This window comes from Polypterus senegalus, chromosome 12 (genome assembly GCF_016835505.1).
Source record: "Polypterus senegalus isolate Bchr_013 chromosome 12, ASM1683550v1, whole genome shotgun sequence".
In the NCBI taxonomy this organism is placed as follows: Eukaryota; Metazoa; Chordata; class Cladistia; order Polypteriformes; family Polypteridae; genus Polypterus; species Polypterus senegalus.
The window spans coordinates 156,302,623-156,323,115 of record NC_053165.1 but is presented as its reverse complement, the minus strand read 5'-3'; the positions used below and the strand labels follow the sequence as shown (position 1 = coordinate 156,323,115).

General features: G+C 38.6%; 1 protein-coding gene across 1 annotated transcript in view; it reads left to right on the top strand.

The window, feature by feature from the left end:
- atp13a1 (ATPase 13A1) overlaps positions 1-20,493 on the top strand; it is a 71,344-nt gene continuing 50,851 nt past the window's right edge. The window contains exons 1-5 of the mRNA XM_039770412.1: positions 1-408; positions 7,002-7,091; positions 11,749-11,939; positions 13,252-13,324; positions 17,443-17,598. Of these exons, the coding sequence (XP_039626346.1) occupies positions 79-408; positions 7,002-7,091; positions 11,749-11,939; positions 13,252-13,324; positions 17,443-17,598 (840 nt within the window). The 5' untranslated portion in view covers positions 1-78. The remainder of the gene's footprint in view (positions 409-7,001; positions 7,092-11,748; positions 11,940-13,251; positions 13,325-17,442; positions 17,599-20,493) is intronic.

Sequence of the window (20,493 nt, the reverse complement as noted above, 5' to 3'; positions counted from 1 at the left end):
CTGACGTATGCGGAAGGCGCCGGCCGCTACACGGCCCTGTCTCCCTCCCTCAGTCCGGGGGCTAGTAGTGTAGAGAAGATGGCAGAAGACCGCGGTTTTGGAGAGCCGGAGCGACCGCAAAAAGACTGTTGTGGTGGCGGAGCTGCTTCATCCCCCGGGCCCACGGACGAATTAGTCAGCTCGGTGTCGCTTTACCGCCGGCGGCCCCGGATACTGCACGGCACTGTGTTGCCCTTCGTCGCCGTGCTCTACCCGGCCTGGCTCTATTTGTGGTTGGCCGTATACGGAGCAGCGGAATATCCAGAGGCCGGCCTTATCGCCTTCGCGGTCATCGGCATCGCGCACGTCCTCACTGCGCTGTCGGGTCACTGGTCCGTGGACGCGCACTGCTGGCTCACCTGCTCCAAGGTACCGACCGGGTTTGCTTGGGGAGGTGGATGTGGTTGCTTGTGTGTTTCGGGCATTGAGGGGCTTGAAGTTTAAATTGAAACATGCTGCTTACTGGCAGTTGCTGTCGCCTCGGAACACTTTTGTCCACGCTGTGCTTGCAGGTGAACTGGAAGTGTTTTAGCTACGTTCGTGCGAGTCGTGAAACTACAAGTCCCAAAACACACTTCCAAGTCCAAAAAGTGCAAACTTTTCCGGTACCCTGCGCTGAGTCACGTGGCAGCTCTATCGGCAAATGGGCACTGAACATATGGCAGCAGATGATGATGATAAGGAGGAGTAGGATACTTCTGATGTGATGATAAAGGCCAGTGCGAACCAGCAACTTGGCCTTTCATTGAGCACTGGAACCAGTCTGGTCAGGAAGTCCTTAATGGGAAGCTAACGAATCAGTCAAGCTGACGTGTGAAGCTCTCTCACATGGGGTCTTCATCTTGGCAGCATTACCATTACTGATTGGTTTTCATCATTCATCCTTTGGAGAATAATGTTAATTCCAAGAGTCATTTTTTAGCAGCTCACAACGGCATTAAGACAATGAAATAGCCGTAGATGAATTGGGACGAGGATCTGGTGGGTCGTCCTGTCTTTAACATTCTACTGTATAATTAATATTTGGAACCATAACATAAAATAACACAACAAATCCAGTTCAGGGTGCCTAACAAGGCAGCATCGGATTAAAAGTAGGAAACAACCATGGGCAATGTGCCAGCATATAACATGTGGTCAGTTTAGAATCACCAGGTAACCTCACCTGCACATCTTTGGAATGCAGTAGGAGAAACCCTATACAAACAGGTAGAGTTCGTGCTGAACCTACACAGACATCTCACAGAAGTGAGTTTCAAACCCCTTCTGCTGAACTCAGTGCAATTTTAACATATTATTACACTGTGGTTATTTACTGTATGTATTTTAGTATTGACTCAATGATATTAAAGTGGCAGTCAGTGTTAAACAAGTTGGAAAATGTACATGTGGCATAACATTCATGTGTGTTCAGGGACTAGTTTAACAGATATTAAGTTGGAGGATTTCCCACTTCATCCAGGAGTCAGTGGTGACGTATTGGTAAGTATTTTTGTAGTAGTGAGTCATACTGAAATGTAACCGCAACAATAGAATTCAATTGCATTTAAATGAGATTTACATATTCAAAAATAACAGCAGTAACAGGTGTTAATAGATAGACTATGTTAAATGTGTGCTTTTCCATGATCTTTACAATGGAGTTAAAAATGGAGCCAGAATAGGCTTGTGGTGGCTCAACAGCTTTTATACACAGAAGATTCCAATTGAAGTGGTATAAAAATGTCTTCAATTGATGTGTGTCAATGGGGCAGGGAAAGTATACCAAAAAGAGTAAATGGTAAAAATGGTAAATGGCCTGTATTTGATATAGTTCAAGAACCCCCCTAGGCGCTTTACAACACAACAGTCATTCACCCATTCACACACACATTCATACGCTGGTGATGATAAGCTACTATGTAGCCACAGCTGCCCTGGGGCACACTGACAGAAGTGAGGCTGCCGAACACTGGCGCCACCAATCCTTCCGACCACCACCAGCAGGCAAGGTAGGTTAAGTGTCTTGCCCAAGGACACAACAGCTGCATTCTCATGCCGGGAGCCAGGATCGAACCTGCGACCCTCCAATTGCTGGACCACCCGCTCTACCGACTGAGCTACTGCTGATAATTACCGAATAAAAAGTAACTGAATGCAAAATGACCAATACTGTCCTAAAATCATTATGAATATTACTGTATGAAAGGAGAAAGGCAACCAAAATAAGTTCCCCATCTAACTATTACTATTAGTTTAAGCCCCGTAATTCATTAAAATTTTATAAATAACTAAGAACATGGAAAGGAACTGATTTATTGTATAACAGGAATGCCAAAGGTGACAATTATGTTAAAGATTTTGACTCCAGTCTGAAGACGAATGGAAGCAAAATCGGCTTTGACAGAAGGCAATCCCAGTTTAGTCTGTTGTATGTTATACAGATGAGTAGTAACTCTCTCAGCACATTTCAACTGTAATTCTGTCCATGGCCTCTCCATGCCCTGTAGTAACTGTATACAATGGTGCTGTCCTTGTTGCATGCCCAGTCTTCTGTCTGCAGATCAAGTGCAGCTCCCTTTCTAAACCTGTCCTACAAGTATGTTTATATCACTTATGGGAGCTACAACTTTCTTGTTATTAATTTCTTCATACTTAATGTAGCTGCAGGTTGATAACATCTGTTCTTCACATTGCTAACCTTCACATCAATTCAGTCTTATACTATTTATGCTTCCATAATTGCTTTCTTCTGCCATTCATTTCCACAGCAGTGACTTTTTTGTACTATTACAATTTCTTTGTAGAATACATGTGCAAAATTTCAACAAAATTGGCCCTCCGGCAGCCTAGTTGTTTCATGCGGAAAGAGAGACAGACATGGCTGTGCAATAGGTGTTTCTCGCATTATATGCAAACATACCTAAAAATGCAAATGGCTGGTTCCATAATATTCTCCCCTCGTTTCACCAGTTGTTGTTGAAGATACCTGTTGGTAGAGGTCTAGACTGGCTTAGTATCAGTCATTTTCAGCTGACGAGTTTTTTTTTTAATGCCCTTGTTCATGTTTCATTTTGTTACTTGGGATCTATAGTTGAGCAGCACATTTCCAACCTCTGGTACCTACTCGTCTTTGAATTTAAGTGTGGGCTTTGAGTGGATCATTTTAGAATATTGTGTATTATTGTTTTTTGTATTTGATACTTGTTCGGCTGGATGTAATACTACATGTTTCTTTATGTCACTGTATCTGGACAGTACTGTTATGAGTTTTATTCACATGTGCATGTTAACTGTGGCACACAGAGGCTCAGCAGTTAGAATTGCTGACCAAGCATTGGATTAGATAGCCAAAGACAACTGGAGGCTTGTATAGTCAGCTTAAACACAGGTTAGGTATTTCTGTCCTCTATCAGCACAAACCTTCTTTCCTTCTTGGGAGAATGAGAATCGACATGTAAGCACTATGATATTTCTGTATTTTGTGGGAGAGGAATTCAGCCCTTGTTCGGAGACGGAGAAGACCAGCAAATGAAGCAAGAACCATATAAAAGGTCTGGACAGTGGCCAGACCCTTCGAGGCTGTGCCAACAATAGGTGTTGGAAACCCTCCCAGCGTAGGGACGGAAAAAATGGCTGACTGTGTTGATCCAGATTCCCACCTGGAAAAAGTCTGTCCATATGCCTCCCGTCTGTAACTGCGTAAACGTCAGTAAATGTAAGCTAAAAGATATTTTGTCTCATGTGATTCTTGTACCGCCGTAATCACTATGGGAGGGATATCGCCTTTTCTGGTATATTATGATATTGTTTAATTATTTAATAAGCCACAATATTAAAAGAACACATTTCCAAGAGAGCTAATGCCTCTGCAGGAAACACTGGACCATATGTGTTTTTTTTTTGTTTTTGTTTTTTTTTTTTCTGGGGTACTGGTTTACCTCCAGTATGTTTTCTGCAATTGTGTGTTTTTTTTGTTTTTTTTAAAATGAGGTGACCACTGTGTGTCATAGCGAGGAATAATGTGTGCTACTATGCTTGGGCTCAGTATACTGCAGGACGTAGGTAGCATTTTATCTAAAGATATTCTAGTCAGACCATAGAATCTTCTTACACTTCGTCTCTCGTGTGCCTTTTGGCCAATTTTAGTTAATATTTGTTGTGCTTTTCTTTATAATTTTAAGAGTGGGTGGTGCAATAACATAGATCTGTGAGGTATCAACACTAACAACTAACATTGTTGGTTCCAATCAAGCATCTGGTTGTTGTCTATGAAGTGATTTACGTTTTCCCACATTAGATATTTCTCCACCATCTCAAAGATATGAATGTTTGTTGCTGATTTGAAATTGGAAGCATGTGTGTGAGTGGACTCCATGATGGGCTGATTATGTGGTGCCACAATTTGTTCCTGCATAGTACCTGATGCGTCCTGAATAAGTTGTGTCTGAATTAGATATATACCGTAGATAGATAATACTTTGAGTCCCAAGCTGGAATTTAGCTTTTTACAGAAGCATGTTAAATAAATATTACAATAAACAACCACCTCCCCCAAATACACACCAGAATTACTAAAACAAAAGACTACTTCTGACTTGGCTACAGATAAACAAGAGCAGTCATGTCAACTGGGCAGACACAAAGACTGACACTTATTCTTTTATTAAAATTGATATTGTCATTGCTGTAAAGGAGCTACAGTGGCATTTTATGTATATAATTTGTTGTGTGGAAGTCCTCAGTGTTAATATGTCAGAGACAGGATGTACAGATTAAATTAAAGGATTAAAGTTGGACAGTTTAACATCTGTGGCAGAGCGACGGGCACTAAGCAAACTCCTGTCAATCATGAAGAATCCACTGCATCCATTGAACAGTGTCATCTCCAGACAGAGGAGTAGCTTCAGTGACAGACTTTTGTCACCGTCCTGCTCCACTGACAGACTGAGGAGATCGTTCCTCCCCCACACTATGCGACTCTTCAATTCCACCCGGGGGAGTAAATGCGAACATTAATTTTATTTTAATTCTTTTCATTTTTATTTTTATTTAATTTAATATTGTTTCTTTGTATCATTATGCTGCTGCTGGATTATGTGAATTTCCCCTTGGGATTAATAAAGTCTATCTATCTATCTATCTATCCTATCTATCCTATCTATCCTATCTATCTATCCTATCTATCTATCCTATCCTATCTATCCTATCTATCCTATCTATCCTATCTATCCTATCTATCCTATCTATCTATCTATCTATCTATCTATCTACAGCATTGTTTATAATGGCACTCAGTTTTGCCTTCCTTTCTTCCCTTTGTCTGTCGACAGTGCATCCCATATCTGACAATGTTCTATTACTTTGTTTTTACACTTTTTCACTATATCTAGAATGTTGGAAGCACCTGTGTATGTGTTGTATGAGTAGTATCGCAGATCACAGCCACGGAAGACTCTTGAATCCTTTTTTCCTTTTGTTAAAATTCAGTTTTTGGGTATGGCTGTACATAAAAACTGACCCATAAATAACTTTTCCTTGTGTAATCTGAAGTCATTTTCTTGGTGTGTTTGTTTTGGCACACAGTTTCCAATGTGTTGTCAGTAAAATGTTGAGAAAAGGTCCTTCAAGGGATTTCTGTAGTGCATCTGTTGGTCACTTTATGGCAATGTAAGACAAAAATGTATTTTTATTTTTAAGTCTTGTCCTGTAATGGAAAGCGACTAAAAGATGCACTATATGGTAGGCTCTGTTTTAAATTGTCTTTGATCACATCAAGTCCTCTTAAGACTAAGGCCAATACATGCACCAAGATTAATATTATATTATATTGGTCTGCCTGAGGCAGGCCTATAGTAATCTTGGTTCAGATCCTGTCTTGGCAGCATCTGATGCAAGGCAGAATTTAACAATGGATATGGTGACAGACCATCACAGGGCATAGGCACTTGTGGTTTCTTTCAAGGACAGTCTAGAGAGATCACTTATTTGAAATGTGGAATTAAAATTAGAATACATGGAGACAAGTCACAATGGATGCAGGGAACTTCTATACAGTAATATCCACACTGATGGTGACTGGTTCAGGATTGGGGGAAGCCAACTGTAGATGTGAGGCTGCATTTCTAACCTCTGCCCCATCCCACCACCCAAAGCAATGTTTTGTGTTACAAATCATTCTCTGGACTTGTTTCATACTAAGGAGGAGTTTAGCATTAATTTTTAATTAACAGTTTTTTTTCTCAGATACAAGCAGTACACTGCTAAAGAATTTATATATGCTCATCTGCAAAGAGGGCACGGTGTTGGGTCACTGCCAAAAGCCTGAGCATGGCACGTGTTTTGCCAGTGTTTACATTTGGTCTAGTTACTCTGCTCAGGTCTTTCTTTTGCTCCTTCTTTTAATACAAGACCATAATAGCATACTGTATACCGAGTATGGCCACACGATTGTTTTTCTATCATGGCAGTAAGAGTTGTACCCTACACAGCATGGGCATTGTGTGATCCGTCATCCTTTTTATCCTATTTTTTAAAATACTTTGAACATGCTATTTCTTTTCTGTTGCCAAATAAATATGTATGTATCATTGCTATTTTTTGGGAAATGTAAAACTTTCCTGGCCAGTAATTATTATCATTACATCTTGTCTGAAGAAAGGGCCTGAGTTGCCTTGAAAGCTTGAATATTGTAATCTTTTTTAGTCCGCCAATAAAAGGTGTCATTTTGCTTGACTTCTCATTACTGGCCAGTAATGACATTTTTATTGTAGTTACTAGAAATACCTGCTGAGATAGAGCAGCATCTACTTTAAACATATCTGGGGATAAACAAGCATCTGCTTTACTACTCTGCTTTGCAAATGTGAAAATATATATACATTTTTTTCCTGGATAATTTGAGCACTGTGCTTTGAGGGTAATTTTTGTTCTTGGCAGGCTACACACATTATTTCTAAAAAGGTTTTATTTTTGCCTTCCAGGAGCCAAACCCTCAAAAGGCCACGCTAGCTAAAGTGGTTCCAACTCCTAATAATGGATCTGCTGAGTTGGTTGTTCTTCAGAGAGACATGGTGAGATCTTCATTCATATTTTGTTTTTCCATTTTGACATTTCTTAAAAGTTTTCATTGTAGTCCTTCACATCTACAGAAAACTGGTACTGTATTTTAAAGCACCTTATAATTACATTAAAAAGAACTCATTACCAAAATATATACTTGCAAGTTTAGTCCTGGTTGGCTGCTGGATTTTTCTTATAGCTGAACATACACGTTAATTACACTGTGCTGATTAGCAGCTATTTTGATCTGTTTCTTGATTAAAATTCCTCAGCCATATGAATCCTTTGATTTTATTTACTTTATTGTATTCACCCGTGTGCTCACCGTGTTTAGCTTTGAGGCTATTCATCTATGTCAATGTAACAAATTATTTTCTGTAATGGAATTTTTATTGAACGAAGCAAATTCAAAAAGTGAAATGAATAAGACTCTGCATAAAAAAGTATAGCCAACAGACACCCTAGCACTATAAGGAGATGCAACAGACAGAGAACAGGAGACTTCTCACTAGAGTGAACGATTAAAAATCCACAGAGCAAAGTGTGAAAGTGTTAAGGATGATCACCGACCATCCAGTTTCCAACCAACCACAGCTTAATATTGAAAGCGGATCACCCATTACTTAATGATACATAAAGTTTGCAAAGAACTAGACTTTAGAAAAGAGACTTCAATAAATTAGAGTAGAGGCAAATGGTAGATTCCTTGCAAGAGACCAGTGTCACAATGTCCATGATACTGCTCAAAGAGAAAAGTAGAGAAGATCAGAGAGCTGATGGGGTGAGAGAGGAATATTGGTGGAGAGGATTCAGGAGGGAAAGCCAGAAATAGGAGCTGAATTCTACATAAAAACAAGCATATCTGGAGTTATCTAAGGCCACATATAAATATTTTATGTGAGCATAATTTCAGTGTCTAGGAAGAAAATAAAAATGAATAAGTTTTATATAGAATATTTAAGTAGTAGTTCATTATTTAGTTTTAGCTCAGATTGTTATGTGAGGGAAATTCTATAATAATTATACTGAGAAATTTAAAAATGTCTCTTGTTCATAAGACTGCATACATTCTGGTTAAACCAGAAAAGTATACAATATTTTGCTGTGCAGTTTAGAGCACTGATCAGGCCAGAAAAAATCTGTATGCCCTGCCTGACCCAAGATGGTAACATTGCTTAATGTGGTAGACTGACTCAGCAAGAGTACAGTATCCTTCATAGGCCAAATTATCAAAAGACACCTTATAAAATACAAAACTATAATTGAAAGAAGATGAAAGACAAGATAAATCAATACCTGGTAAATTACAAGCAAACAAACTTTAAGAAGTCTAGATAAGTGTATGTGTTATGCGTGGTATGTGTCTGAATGCTGGAATTAATATTTTGAACTTCTAATCCATTGTAATGTGAGCAGGAAGGCCATCAAAACATGACCTACCGTAATCCAGTCGAGAAATGATTAAGGCACAATATTTCTATATCAGAAAAGCAGGACTTGTGGCAATGTATTACAGGTTGTAGAAAGATGTCATAGCTTCTGTAGAAATGTAATTTGGCATATTATAGAGTACATTTGAACACATCTCTAAGGCTGGTGACAGAAAGCAATTGTAGAAGTTCACGGGTATAGAAACCCAGCAAGAAGCAGCCACATTTTTCTAGCTGAGCTGGAGATTGCTATAAGAAATCATCAGGCATCCGTACACTTGATATAACTTTGTTTTATATATGCTATACGCAGATCTACAGGGGCATGCAAAAAGGTTTTTGTACCCTTGCTTAAAATGTCTGTTACTGTGAATAGTTAAGTGAGCAGAAGTTGAATTGATCTCCAAAAGGTATAATGTTAAAGATGGCACATTTCTTTTCAGTATTTTATGCCATATTAGTCTCAGACCTCCATTAGCATGTTAGGACTATGGCTTGTTCAGTCTTTGTTAGGAAACCCCAGGTGATGCAAAGTGCAAAGCTGTATACATTCTCTGACTCCTCATACCTTATCCCAACAGTCAGTAGGCACGGGTTCTTCTAAGCACCTGCCCAGCACTCTGAAAAATAATTGATGCTCACAAAGCAGGAGAAGGCTACAAGAAGATAGCAAAACATTCTCAGGTAGCTGTTTTCTCAGTTTGCAATGTTATTGAGAAATGGCAGTTAACAGGAACGGTGGAGGTCAAGCTGAGTACTGGAAGACCAAGAAAACTTCCTGAAAGAACTTCTCGTTGGATTTCTAGAAAGGCAAATACCCAACCCCAACCCCCCCGGTTGACTGCAAAAGACCTTTAGGAAGATTTAGCAGACTGTGGAGTGATGGTACACTTTTCTACTGTGGTCCAACACCTGAACAAATATGACCTTCATGGTGGAGTCCTGTGTCCTAGTCACAAAAATTCAGCACTTGAAATTTGCAAATGAAGATATGAACAAGCCTGATGCATCTTGGAAATAAGAAATAGAACTTTTTGGCTACAATGTGCAAAGGTATGTTTGGAGAAAAAAGGGTGCAGAATTCCAGGAAAAGGACACATCTCCACCTATTAAGTGTGGGGGTGGATCGATCATGCTTTGGACATGCGTTGTAGCCAGTGGCACAGGGAACATGTATTTGGTAGAGGGAAAAATGGATTCAAATAAATTAGAGAAAATTCTGGAAGCAAACATCACACCACCAGTAAAAAAGTTGAAGTTTAAAAGAGGATGGATCCTACAACAAGATAATGATGCAAAACACACCTCAAAATCTACAATGAATTTGCAATGGCCCTCATAGTCCCCCGACCAAAGCATTGTTGAAATTCTGGAGAGAACTCAGAAGAGCAGTTGCATGCAAGATGGCCCAAGAATCTTGCAGAGTTAGAAGACTTATCCAAGGCTTAATTATTCGAAAATACTCCCAAGTTAGAACTGAAAGCTACAAAAACGTTTACAAGCTGTGAATCTTTCCAAAGGGGGTCTTACGAAGTATTGACCATGTTGGGTACCCAAACTTTTGCTTCAGGCACTTTTGTGAATTATGGAAATAAAATCATGCTTAAAATATTAAAGAAATATGTCATCTATAACTGCATACTTTTGGGTGATCAGTTCATCTTCTGCTCACTTAACTATTCACAGTAACAGACATTTTAAGCAAGGGTGACCAAACTTTTCATGCCTCTGTAAATGAGGATAAACATCAGTTCATAAAATTATTCAGGACTACCTCATATTACTCCTCCTCGTCCTGCAATGTCCAAGAATATGTCTTAAACTCCTACAATTGTTCTTGTCTCTATATACAGTATATTAAATCCAGCGTCTGTCTGTCTGTATGTATGTTTGTCCGCTTTTCACGAGAGAACTACTTAACGGATTTAGATCATATTGTTTTCTATGATTTGCTTCGACATTCTGGTTGATTTTACAACTTCTCTCATTGCGCTATGTATCATAGTTCACTTGCAGTACCGATTTATTTGCGTGAATCCGAGAGACACGCAGCAGGCCGAAGGGAGGTTGGCGGGGCCCTCTTCACTCACGCGTCAACCTTGGGACGTTCCTTACCTCCACTTAGCTATCAAAGGAGAGAACTACTTCATGAATTTAGATCAGGTTTTTTTTTCTATGATTTGCTTGGACATTCCGGTTGATTTTGCGACTTCTGTCACTGAGCTAAGAATCAACAGGAGCGATATATTTACGCTAATTCCGAGACAGGCTACGTACCAAGGGGAGAGGGAAGCGTGACTTCAGGAGTGGGAAGCCGGGCAGGGTCCTCCTCGATGTCCTGTTTCACTACTACGGCGGTGGAGCCACAGGGGACGGCTAATATAGGATAGACATTAAAGAAGACACTGTATTCAGAATCCCCTTTGCAAATTTTGATTTGCTTCAACCTGGTGCTTATTAAATCAAGTATCCTTTGTGCCAGGCTTCAGTTTACTGAAAAATATTCTATCAGTTTTTGAGTGGAAGGTTAAATATTCAGACATTATGTTGTAAAGCTTTTCAAATTTTGGTCTTGAATAAAAAGCAATCAGCTGTGGTTTAATTCATCTGATGAGCATTATCTGTTTGTTGAACTAATGTTTGAGATTTTTAATATATTTGTTTTTAAATGTTTGATTTCAGTCCAGCACCTAACTGACGATTAGTTCTATCCTGATGACTGATTGAATGTTTGTTCTCAAACAGTTCACTAACCTGTCACAGCTCCACTTGATGATATACTGTAAATAGTAGGAACAAATGTTCTATATTAGGATAGCTTTCACTTTCAAAATATAAAATATTTTTTGTTCTTTTTGTTACAATGAGCATTTCCCCATACCTTTCAGGATTTCAATTTTAGAAACCAATTCTATTATTATTTACATTTAAAGTGCCTCTGCATGGTTATTTGATTGAAAGTGTCCACTTGTGACTCTGATTAAGTGCCATTGCAGAAACAAGGAAACACTAGTACTATACCTGTAACATTTCCAGCATAATGTCTGCAAGTTAAAAAGCACTGAATAATATCAAGTTTGTTTTTAGTGTTAAATATAAGCCTATTTGCAGCAGGTCCTTCTAGTAGTAACTTTTCTGTCAAATCTGTATCTGCTAATATTGCTTCTTGCACTCTACTGTCATCAAAATAGCAAATACCCATATGCTATCAAACAGTATAAATGTTCCTGTTCTTTAGGATGAGGATGGGCGGGAAGTTATCTCATTCGAGTTTCAGAAGATCCGATACTGGTACGACTGTGACGAAAAAAATCGCTTCATACCCGTGGCCTTCCCTGTTGACCAATCATTTGGTTATTACCAAAACTGGAAAGGCTACCAGGAAGAGGCAGAGTTGCGCATGGCAGAAAAGAAATATGGGAACAACAAGTAAGTGTATTCCTTTCTCATAATGGTTTCCAAGAATGCCATTTTTTTTGGTTCACTGTGTCAAACATAATTAACAATATCAACACTGGTTCTTCTCTAGCTTGGGAAAAAAAATACTCGTGTCTATGATCATTTTGAAATTTGAGATTGCTATGAAGTTAGCCTCATTGAATTTTTCATGTATTTTTGAAGTATCTGTAGAAAATTTACGTGACTTTTCAAAATCATCATAATTCCAATAGCTTTAAATGCGAAAACAAAAAAGGTTTGAATAACACATTAGCTTAGAGCCCATTGCACTAAGGTGATTCGTCCAGTCTGAGGAGGGTAGCCAACTGATGGCTTTCTGGCTCATGATATTTTATGGAGTTGATTTGCTACCCAAGAAAGTCCACCTGTGCTTTTGCTGCAGTCTGGCACAATTGCAGCAGACACAAGGAAAATGAAGTTAATAATGACACTTATTGAAAAGATTCTTATGACTATGAAAGTCACCTGAATGTTGGAGTAGCTTGAGACTTCTATGATAAAATCCTCAAGGACTGTCTTCATCTGTTAAGCTTCACAAAGTCTGAGGTACCCTGATATAAATCTACTCATTACAAAGGTAGAGGGGCAAAAGACATAACTGCAAACCCAAATGACACAGACAGACAGACAGATGAACCTAATGCAAAACCGTAAATGAAATTAAGTAAAAGCAAGACACCAAAGGTAAATCAAATCACTGTTGCTTTGGGCTATGTCATGCTGAAAGAGAAACTTCCTAATTTCCATTTTTGTTGCAGAGGATAAGTAGGCCTTCTTTTGTAAATGTTGCTCCATTTGGTTATCCTTTTTCCCCAATAAGTTGCCCCTATTACTGCTAAAGTGAGCACCTGTGTAACAGGATGCTAACGATGTCTAAAACCATGTTTTACTGAAAGGATGGAACTCATTAAGAACTTTTCTTTATTGGATTTTTGCCAAACAATATTTTACACTTACAGGAAAATTTTGTTGGCTAATTTTGTCTGTCCGTCTATGGATTCATCCACTCATCCTACAGTGAATTACTGTTTTTTTTTTAAAATGCTTCCCTGCCATACTTAGGGAGGTAGCAATAAGATGTTAACTGCTATTTCGCATAATTGCCAGTGGGTCCCTCAAATGTGACTTTACATTCTTGGTGGCCTCCCTGAATAGCTATTTTACTCTGTGTAATATTTTGTTGATGCTGATCTGAAATGAGAAGTCATCTTTGCAGCCCATTCTGATGACAAGTTTTTTTTTTTTTTCCTTCTTCTTCTTCTTCTGTTCTCCTCTCTACCAGGGCTGAAATGATGGTACCAGAATTCTTGGAGCTGTTCAAGGAGCGTGCCACAGCACCCTTCTTTGTCTTTCAGGTTGGAATGTGATCTTTGTTTTGTAACTTTCTACCTGTTTTTTGGTTTGAGCCAGTACTGACCAGTATCTTAGTAAACATGCTTCTGTTGCCATAATAGGTCCTTGTTTTTTATTTTAACATTCAATGATCAATGAAGACTAACCTCTAAAGTTGAATTTTCCATCTGCCTGGGAGAGGACATTGACTGAATAGTTTCTTTTCAGAGTAGAACGTAATGGGTAGCAATGATGTAGTTAACAGACAAGTCTGAATTGGACCAGTGGGGATTTGTCAGTCAGAAACTCCAGTCCAGTGTTGTATCCTTTCTTCCGCCCAACACTGCTGGCATAGAATCTGACATTCTACAGCCCAATATTAGATTAAGCGTTCATTAAGTGGAGGAATGTAAGAATATCTAGTTTTTTTAAGTTCATTGTTTCCTCTAACCAACTTTAGAAAGTTTATCTGATAAATTCATTAGCCGCATACATTTTCATGACATGCTTGTAAAATCAAAGAAGATACATTGCTGTGCAAGAAATTTAGGACACCCTCTTAAAATTGTATATTTTAAACATATGGAAATCTGATCCTCCTCTTTGTGTTGTTATTAAGTGAATGTGAATCAATTTGAATAATGGGAATTAAAGGAGGCACTTTGCAAATAACCAATGACCGGAAATGCAATTTCTGGGGAAAAAAAAACACACAATTTTCTCCTAAGTTGGTAATAATTTAGGCATAGCAAACCAGTTGTCAAGTAATAGCAAATATTTGGACCTGGGATGCCCTGTCCTGGTATAGAAGTACCGACATAGCCATAGACTTTCATTCCTTCCAGTTTCTGCTTTCTTTTTCGACTTGTTTGACTTAAACTTTAAAAATCTTGTTTATATCCTTTTATTGCACAATGGGGTTTATTCACTTTTCATCGCAATTTAATAAGCATGATTAGATTTTCCTTTCTTTATTTTTGCTTACTGTTGTTCCTCATGATTGGAAATAACTCTGAAACAGTGACTTCTTTGTAATATCCTTTGATATCGGCACTCATGTCTGCTCTCGGTTAATAGTTTCTATTTTAATACAATTAAGGGAACCAATAAGACAGGAAAAACTGAAAAGTAAACATTAAAATAAAGTTGACACCTGTGCATTAAAATATGATGCAGCATGAGAGCAGGAGAGGCCAGACTGTCAAACAAGATGGTACATTAGGAGCAGCAATCCTTAGAGAAATATTTTGGTAGATAGATATAACATGTAACATTTTTAGATGCCCATAGTTTTCAGGTACTTTAATAGGCATCTGACCAGTACACTTTATACATATAAAGTGACTCCTTCTTTTTTGTGCCATTATTGCATAGTGATGATCTTTATCATAATGTGCAGAATTTTTTCCCTTATAAAACATTAACAACACTCTAATTGCAATCATGTTACCTCCATGAAAAAGTTCAAATATCTACTAGGAGTCAAAAAAGAGGAGATCGAGATTCATTAACACAACACACAGAAGACTTTGTATGCTTTAAATGTGAATTAACAAAGGTGGATATGAGGGAGTTTGGATGAGTTTAAATTTACATAAAACCTTATGTTCTTCATACATTTGACTTTGTAAGGATCCACTTATAAAATCTCTCACTACAACACTAGTTTTTTTTTTTCCATTTTGAATTATTTTGAACTTAAATTAGACATCCTTATAATTGATCAATTTAAAGTTGCCAATAACCACACACTTGTGTCTTTGGGAGTGGGAGTACTCCGCTAAATAAATAGACACAAAATAAAATATTACATTCATTTTCTGAACTTGCAGTCCTTTACAAGGAAATAGGAAGTAAGACCCGTCCACATAGGGTATAAGGCAAGTGCTCCTCCTGAACTGACAGGAAATTCATTTATTCCAGATCAATTCAGTGTCACCAGTTAACATGACGCACATCTTTTGAATGAAGGAGGAAAAATGAAAATAAATGAATAAAACTTGGATACTATAAGAAGGTGCAGACTACACATTAAAAAATACCCAGGCTAGAATTCAAACCCAGGTCTTGAGCTGTGAGGCAGTAGCAGCACTGGTATCAAATATCTTGAATTGAAATCCTTCCCTCAAAGGACATGTATGAAAAAGGTGATAAAAAAAATAGCTGCCATCTTCTTAAAAAAAACAAAACAAACAAAAAAAAAAACTGCTCCTATCAGTGGTTGTAAGTAATGGTTTTTGTGGAGAACGGCTTTATCATTCTTGGTACAAAAACAAAGTCATAAAACATACCAAACATTTTTTCCACTGTAAAATTCACTCCCACCTCCGAATGTGTGTCTGTATAAATATCTCATCGTGGTTTCAGCCCTGTGTATGTAGTTCCAGATGATGGAGTTTTTCTGGCACCGGTCGAGGCAATTAATAGCACAAGATTCAGTTTAGAAACAAAAGCCAGCAGGAAAGACTTGTAAAGCATGACAATCTGACAGGGAAGGGTATTGCTTTCAATTCCTTTTCAGTTTATTCTTGATTAGTGATTAATTAATTAATGATACACAGCACCTTGTGTATACCTTGTACTGTATATAAAAACCTAGTTCACCTGATTTCTGCCCTGCTTATGCAGTTCAGGTGCAAAAAGAACTAGTGCTTAACCAGCAGCACTGGACATAAATTAGAAACTATCCCTGGATTTTGTGCCAGTCCGTCATAGGGCACACCCACACCAAGCCAGGTTAGAATTGCCAGTTACACTGTGGTGTATAAGGGAGACTTATACAATCTGCAGCAAAACCCACAAAGGAAATACAAAAAAAAACACCTATAGACATTATTCAGGCTGCATTCAAACCTCATACGCTGTGATGCACCAATGCCAAATACTGGGCTACCTAACAACACCACAATGAATATGGACACCATGCCAAAAAATACTTAAGTGGAAGCCTTTAACGTGAGATCTTTTTTGGAAAAAGTTGTGTTTAAGTCAAATATTCTCAGCAAGATCACATGTAGGTGAGCAGCTACCTTATGGAAACTTTTTTTTTTTGGTGTGTGTGTGTGAAATTAATGGTGAGTGATGAAAAGGCTTTTGGGGGGTGTGAAATCTAAAGAGGCAGTACCCTAGGGATTTGGGGGGGGGGGTCTCCGAAAAGTTTCTGTGTATCTGTGCATTTTTTTTAATCTGTTTAGTTCTTGGGATTTGGAGCATATTCCAGAAGTCATAGACACAAGGCAGAAATCAGTCCTGGGCAAAATCTAAGAGTTCACTTAAAATTATGACGTTTCACCACTGGTCATTTAAATATTTTTATTGCTCAGTATTTGCTGGTTAGCATTATCCTGTCAACTTTTGCATTCCCTCAATTGTCAAGCTTCTGTGATGTTATCGTAAAGTTAACGTGAAGTAAAACCTTTAGCCCTAAATAAAGAATACTTTCGAGACTTTTTAAGCCTTGTAAAATTGGTTGCCCACGGTGACCAGTGTGTTAACCACACACTATACCTGCATGCTAAAGTTACATTTATTCTGACTGCACAAAAGAACCTTCATTTTCAGTTCTGACATATTAACTAGACCTTCTGAGTGCTGCTTAACCTTGAGCTCCTGTGCCATTTTGCTTGCACTTAGTGGGAGTTTTTCTTCTGTGAGTTGCTAACTTGCCACTCAACCTGAAACTGAGCAGACAGCTGGATGGCATTAAAAGTAGGAGTGTAAGAGGGAGGATGCCTTTCCGCTCAATGAGGCCTGCTCTGTCCTTGGAAGTTGTGTTGATTAAGTGTAGTGATGGGTGAGAGGGGGGTTCTGACTTTCCTTTTTGTGGGGGGAGAACTGTGCTTGAAGTGATTCTGTGTGGTATCCAAACTTTTCTGACCTCTGTGTAGGGTTACTCTGAGTTGGTGAGGCAGGAGCAAGAAGGAAGCTGAGACTTCTGAAAAGACGGTGCAGCTGGAATTGACTAGAAAATTTTACATTAATGATGTATTTTTTTATATATATATCTGTATATATCAGGTGAATGTCTCTCACAGCAATGCATTTGAAACTCTGCAGTTAGTAATGCAACAATACTCATTAACCCTTCGGTAATTAAATGCATTTATGAGTAAACTGTGCTTGCTCTTTAATCCCTTTACAGGTATTCTGTGTTGGCCTGTGGTGCCTAGATGAGTATTGGTACTACAGTGTCTTCACTCTCTTTATGCTGGTAGCCTTTGAGGCCTCTCTTGTACAACAGCAGATGAGGAACATGTCAGAGATAAGAAAGATGGGCAACAAACCCTACATGATACAGGTATGAGATCTGTTGATACAGCATAGGAAAGCAGACCCACCATTTCCAATATCATCTAGAAAGAATCCTCTAAATAATAAGACAACCAAGTCAGTGTTATGAAACAAATGACTCCAAAAGCTACCAGTCCCTGGGTTGCTTGATTGATTTTACCTATGGCTCACTGCTGGAAGTGTTTTCTCTACAAATTTAAGCTTACATGACTTTTCAAGCAATTTTCGGTCGTATAGTTAATTTACACAATTTTGGCATGCCAGGTGCAGTCGCAGTTTGCTCCCGTGACTGTAATTTGTGGGGTGTGGTATACCCAGCTAATTTCTGACTCATGCAAATAAAATCAGAGATATAGGGGCAGATTGGTGTGCATGTGAAAGCTGACAACCAGTGAGCACTCACCTGGAATTTCAACACGTGTAAGGCAGCTATGAAGAATAAGGAATGTGGGTATTTTGGATCTCACAACCAGAGAAGATGTTAATTTGTCTACTATTTCATATTTTACCTGCAATGACACAATGGAAGAAGAGAAAAAAGGGACCGATATTGTGACTGAATTTGCTGCCGTGTAAAGCCATTTACATGGGAACTGGCTCTGTCAGGCAGCATGTTATTAGCTTTCATAAAAAAGGACAAACTTGGAATATTTTTGAAATGTGAAAAGGTTTATGATGACATTACGTAGTTGGCTAATTTAACTCTGCGATTTTGTAAAATCTAGACTTTGTAATCGAACGTATTAGAGTGACGAGATCAATAACTGTAATCGTTAAATTTGACATCCCCTCCAAAGTTGTGTAGTATTATATCGCTTTAGCATTGCCACTTTTGGTGTGCTGTTTGTATATGAGCTAAATGTGAATAACTTTTACCTGAATAGTTAGGGTCTTCCCACAGTAAATCTTTATATTATTAGCTCTCTAACCTTCAGATGTTGTTTTCCAAATCTGTTTCCTCCAGTACAGGTTCTTGAGAGCTGGAGCCAATCTCATCACTTAATTTACATTTCACATCTTTTAGCTGTGGCAGAAAACCCATGTAGAAATGCAGAAAATATGCAATATCTACATACAGTCATATGAAAAAGTTTGGGTACCCCTCTTAATTCTTTGGATTTTTGTTTATCATTGGCTGAGTTTTTAAAGTAGCAACTTCCTTTTAATATCTGACATGCCTTATGGAAACAGTAGGATTTCAGCAGTGACATTAAGTTTATTGGATTAACAGAAAACATGCAATATGCATCAAAACAAAATTAGACAGGTGCATAAATATGGGCACCCCAACAGAGACATGACATCAATACTTAGTTGAGCCTCCTTTTGCAAATCTAACAGCCTCTAGACGCCTCCTATAGCCTTTGATGAGTGTCTGGATTCTGGATGGAGGCATTTCTAACCATTCTTCCATACAAAATCTCTTCAGTTAAATTTGATGGCTGCCGAGCATGGACAGCCTGCTTCAAATCATTCCATAGATTTTCGATGATATTCAAGTTGGGGGACTGTGACGGCCATTCCAGAACATTGTACTTCTCCCTCTGCATGAATGCTTTTGTAGATTTCGAACTGTGTTTTGGGTCATTGTCTTGTTGGAATATCCAACCCCTGCGTAACTTCAACTTTGTGACTGATGCTTGAACATTATCCTGAAGAATTTGTTGATATTGGGTTGAATTCATCCGACCCTCGACTTTAACAAAGGCCCCAGTCCCTGAACTCGCCACACAGCCCCACAGCATGATGGAACCTCCACCAAATTTGATAGTGGGTAGCAGGTGTTTTTCTTGGAATGCGGTGTTCTTCTTCCACCATGCAAAGCGCTTTTTGTTATGACCAAATTACTCTATTTTTGTCTCATCAGTCCAAAGCACTTTGTTCCAAAATGAATCTGGCTTGTCTAAATGAGCATTTGCATACAACAAGAGACTCTGTTTGTGGCGTGAGTGCAGAAAGGGCTTTTTTCTCATCATCCTGCCATACAGATGTTCTTTGTGCAAATTGCATTGAGTTGTAGAACGATGTACAGATACACCGTCTGCAGCGAGATGTTCTTGCAGGTCTTTGGAGGTGATCTGTGGGCTGTCTGTAACCATTCTCACAATCCTGCCAGTGCATATGCCGCTCCTGTATTTTTCTTGGCCTGCCAGACCTGCTGTGTTTAACAGTAACTGTGCCTGTGGCCTTCCATTTCCTGATTCCATTCCTTACAGTTGAAGCTGACAGTTTAAACCTCTGAGATCGCTTTTTGTAGCCTTCCACTAAACCATGAGACTGAGCAATCTTTGTTTTCAGATCTTTTGAGAGTTGCATTGAGGATCCGATGCTGTCTGTCACTCTTTAGAGGAGAGTCAAAGGGAAGCACAACTTGCAATTGACCACCTTAAATACCTTTTACCGCTCACGATTGGACACACCTGTATGTGAATTTCAAGGCTTAACGAGCTCATCCAACCAATTTGGTGTTGCAGGTAATCAGCATTGAGCAGTGACAGGCATTCAAATCAGTAGAATTATAATGGGACCCAAAATTTTGCACAGCCGGTTTTTCACATTTGATTTAATTTCATATAACTGAATACTGCTTCACTAAAAAATCTTTGTTCTGGAAAACACCCCAGTACTTACAGTTCTTTTTGTGTTGAAAGTAAATTATTATGCAGGCTGAGAGGGGTTCCCAAACGTTTTCATATGATTGTATACAGGGCCCAGTTGGAAAAATGAAAATGCTGAAACACAGTTACTGTGCCTATGTTTTCTGCTGAAAATGATTGCAAACATTGAGATCTTGGATCGCTCATGTTGTTACTGTAAATTTAAACCTTTGATTCTCAAACAGACTGCCTAGTTAACTGAAACAAATCAAAATTGTATTCTATGTCAGCAATTAGACATGAAG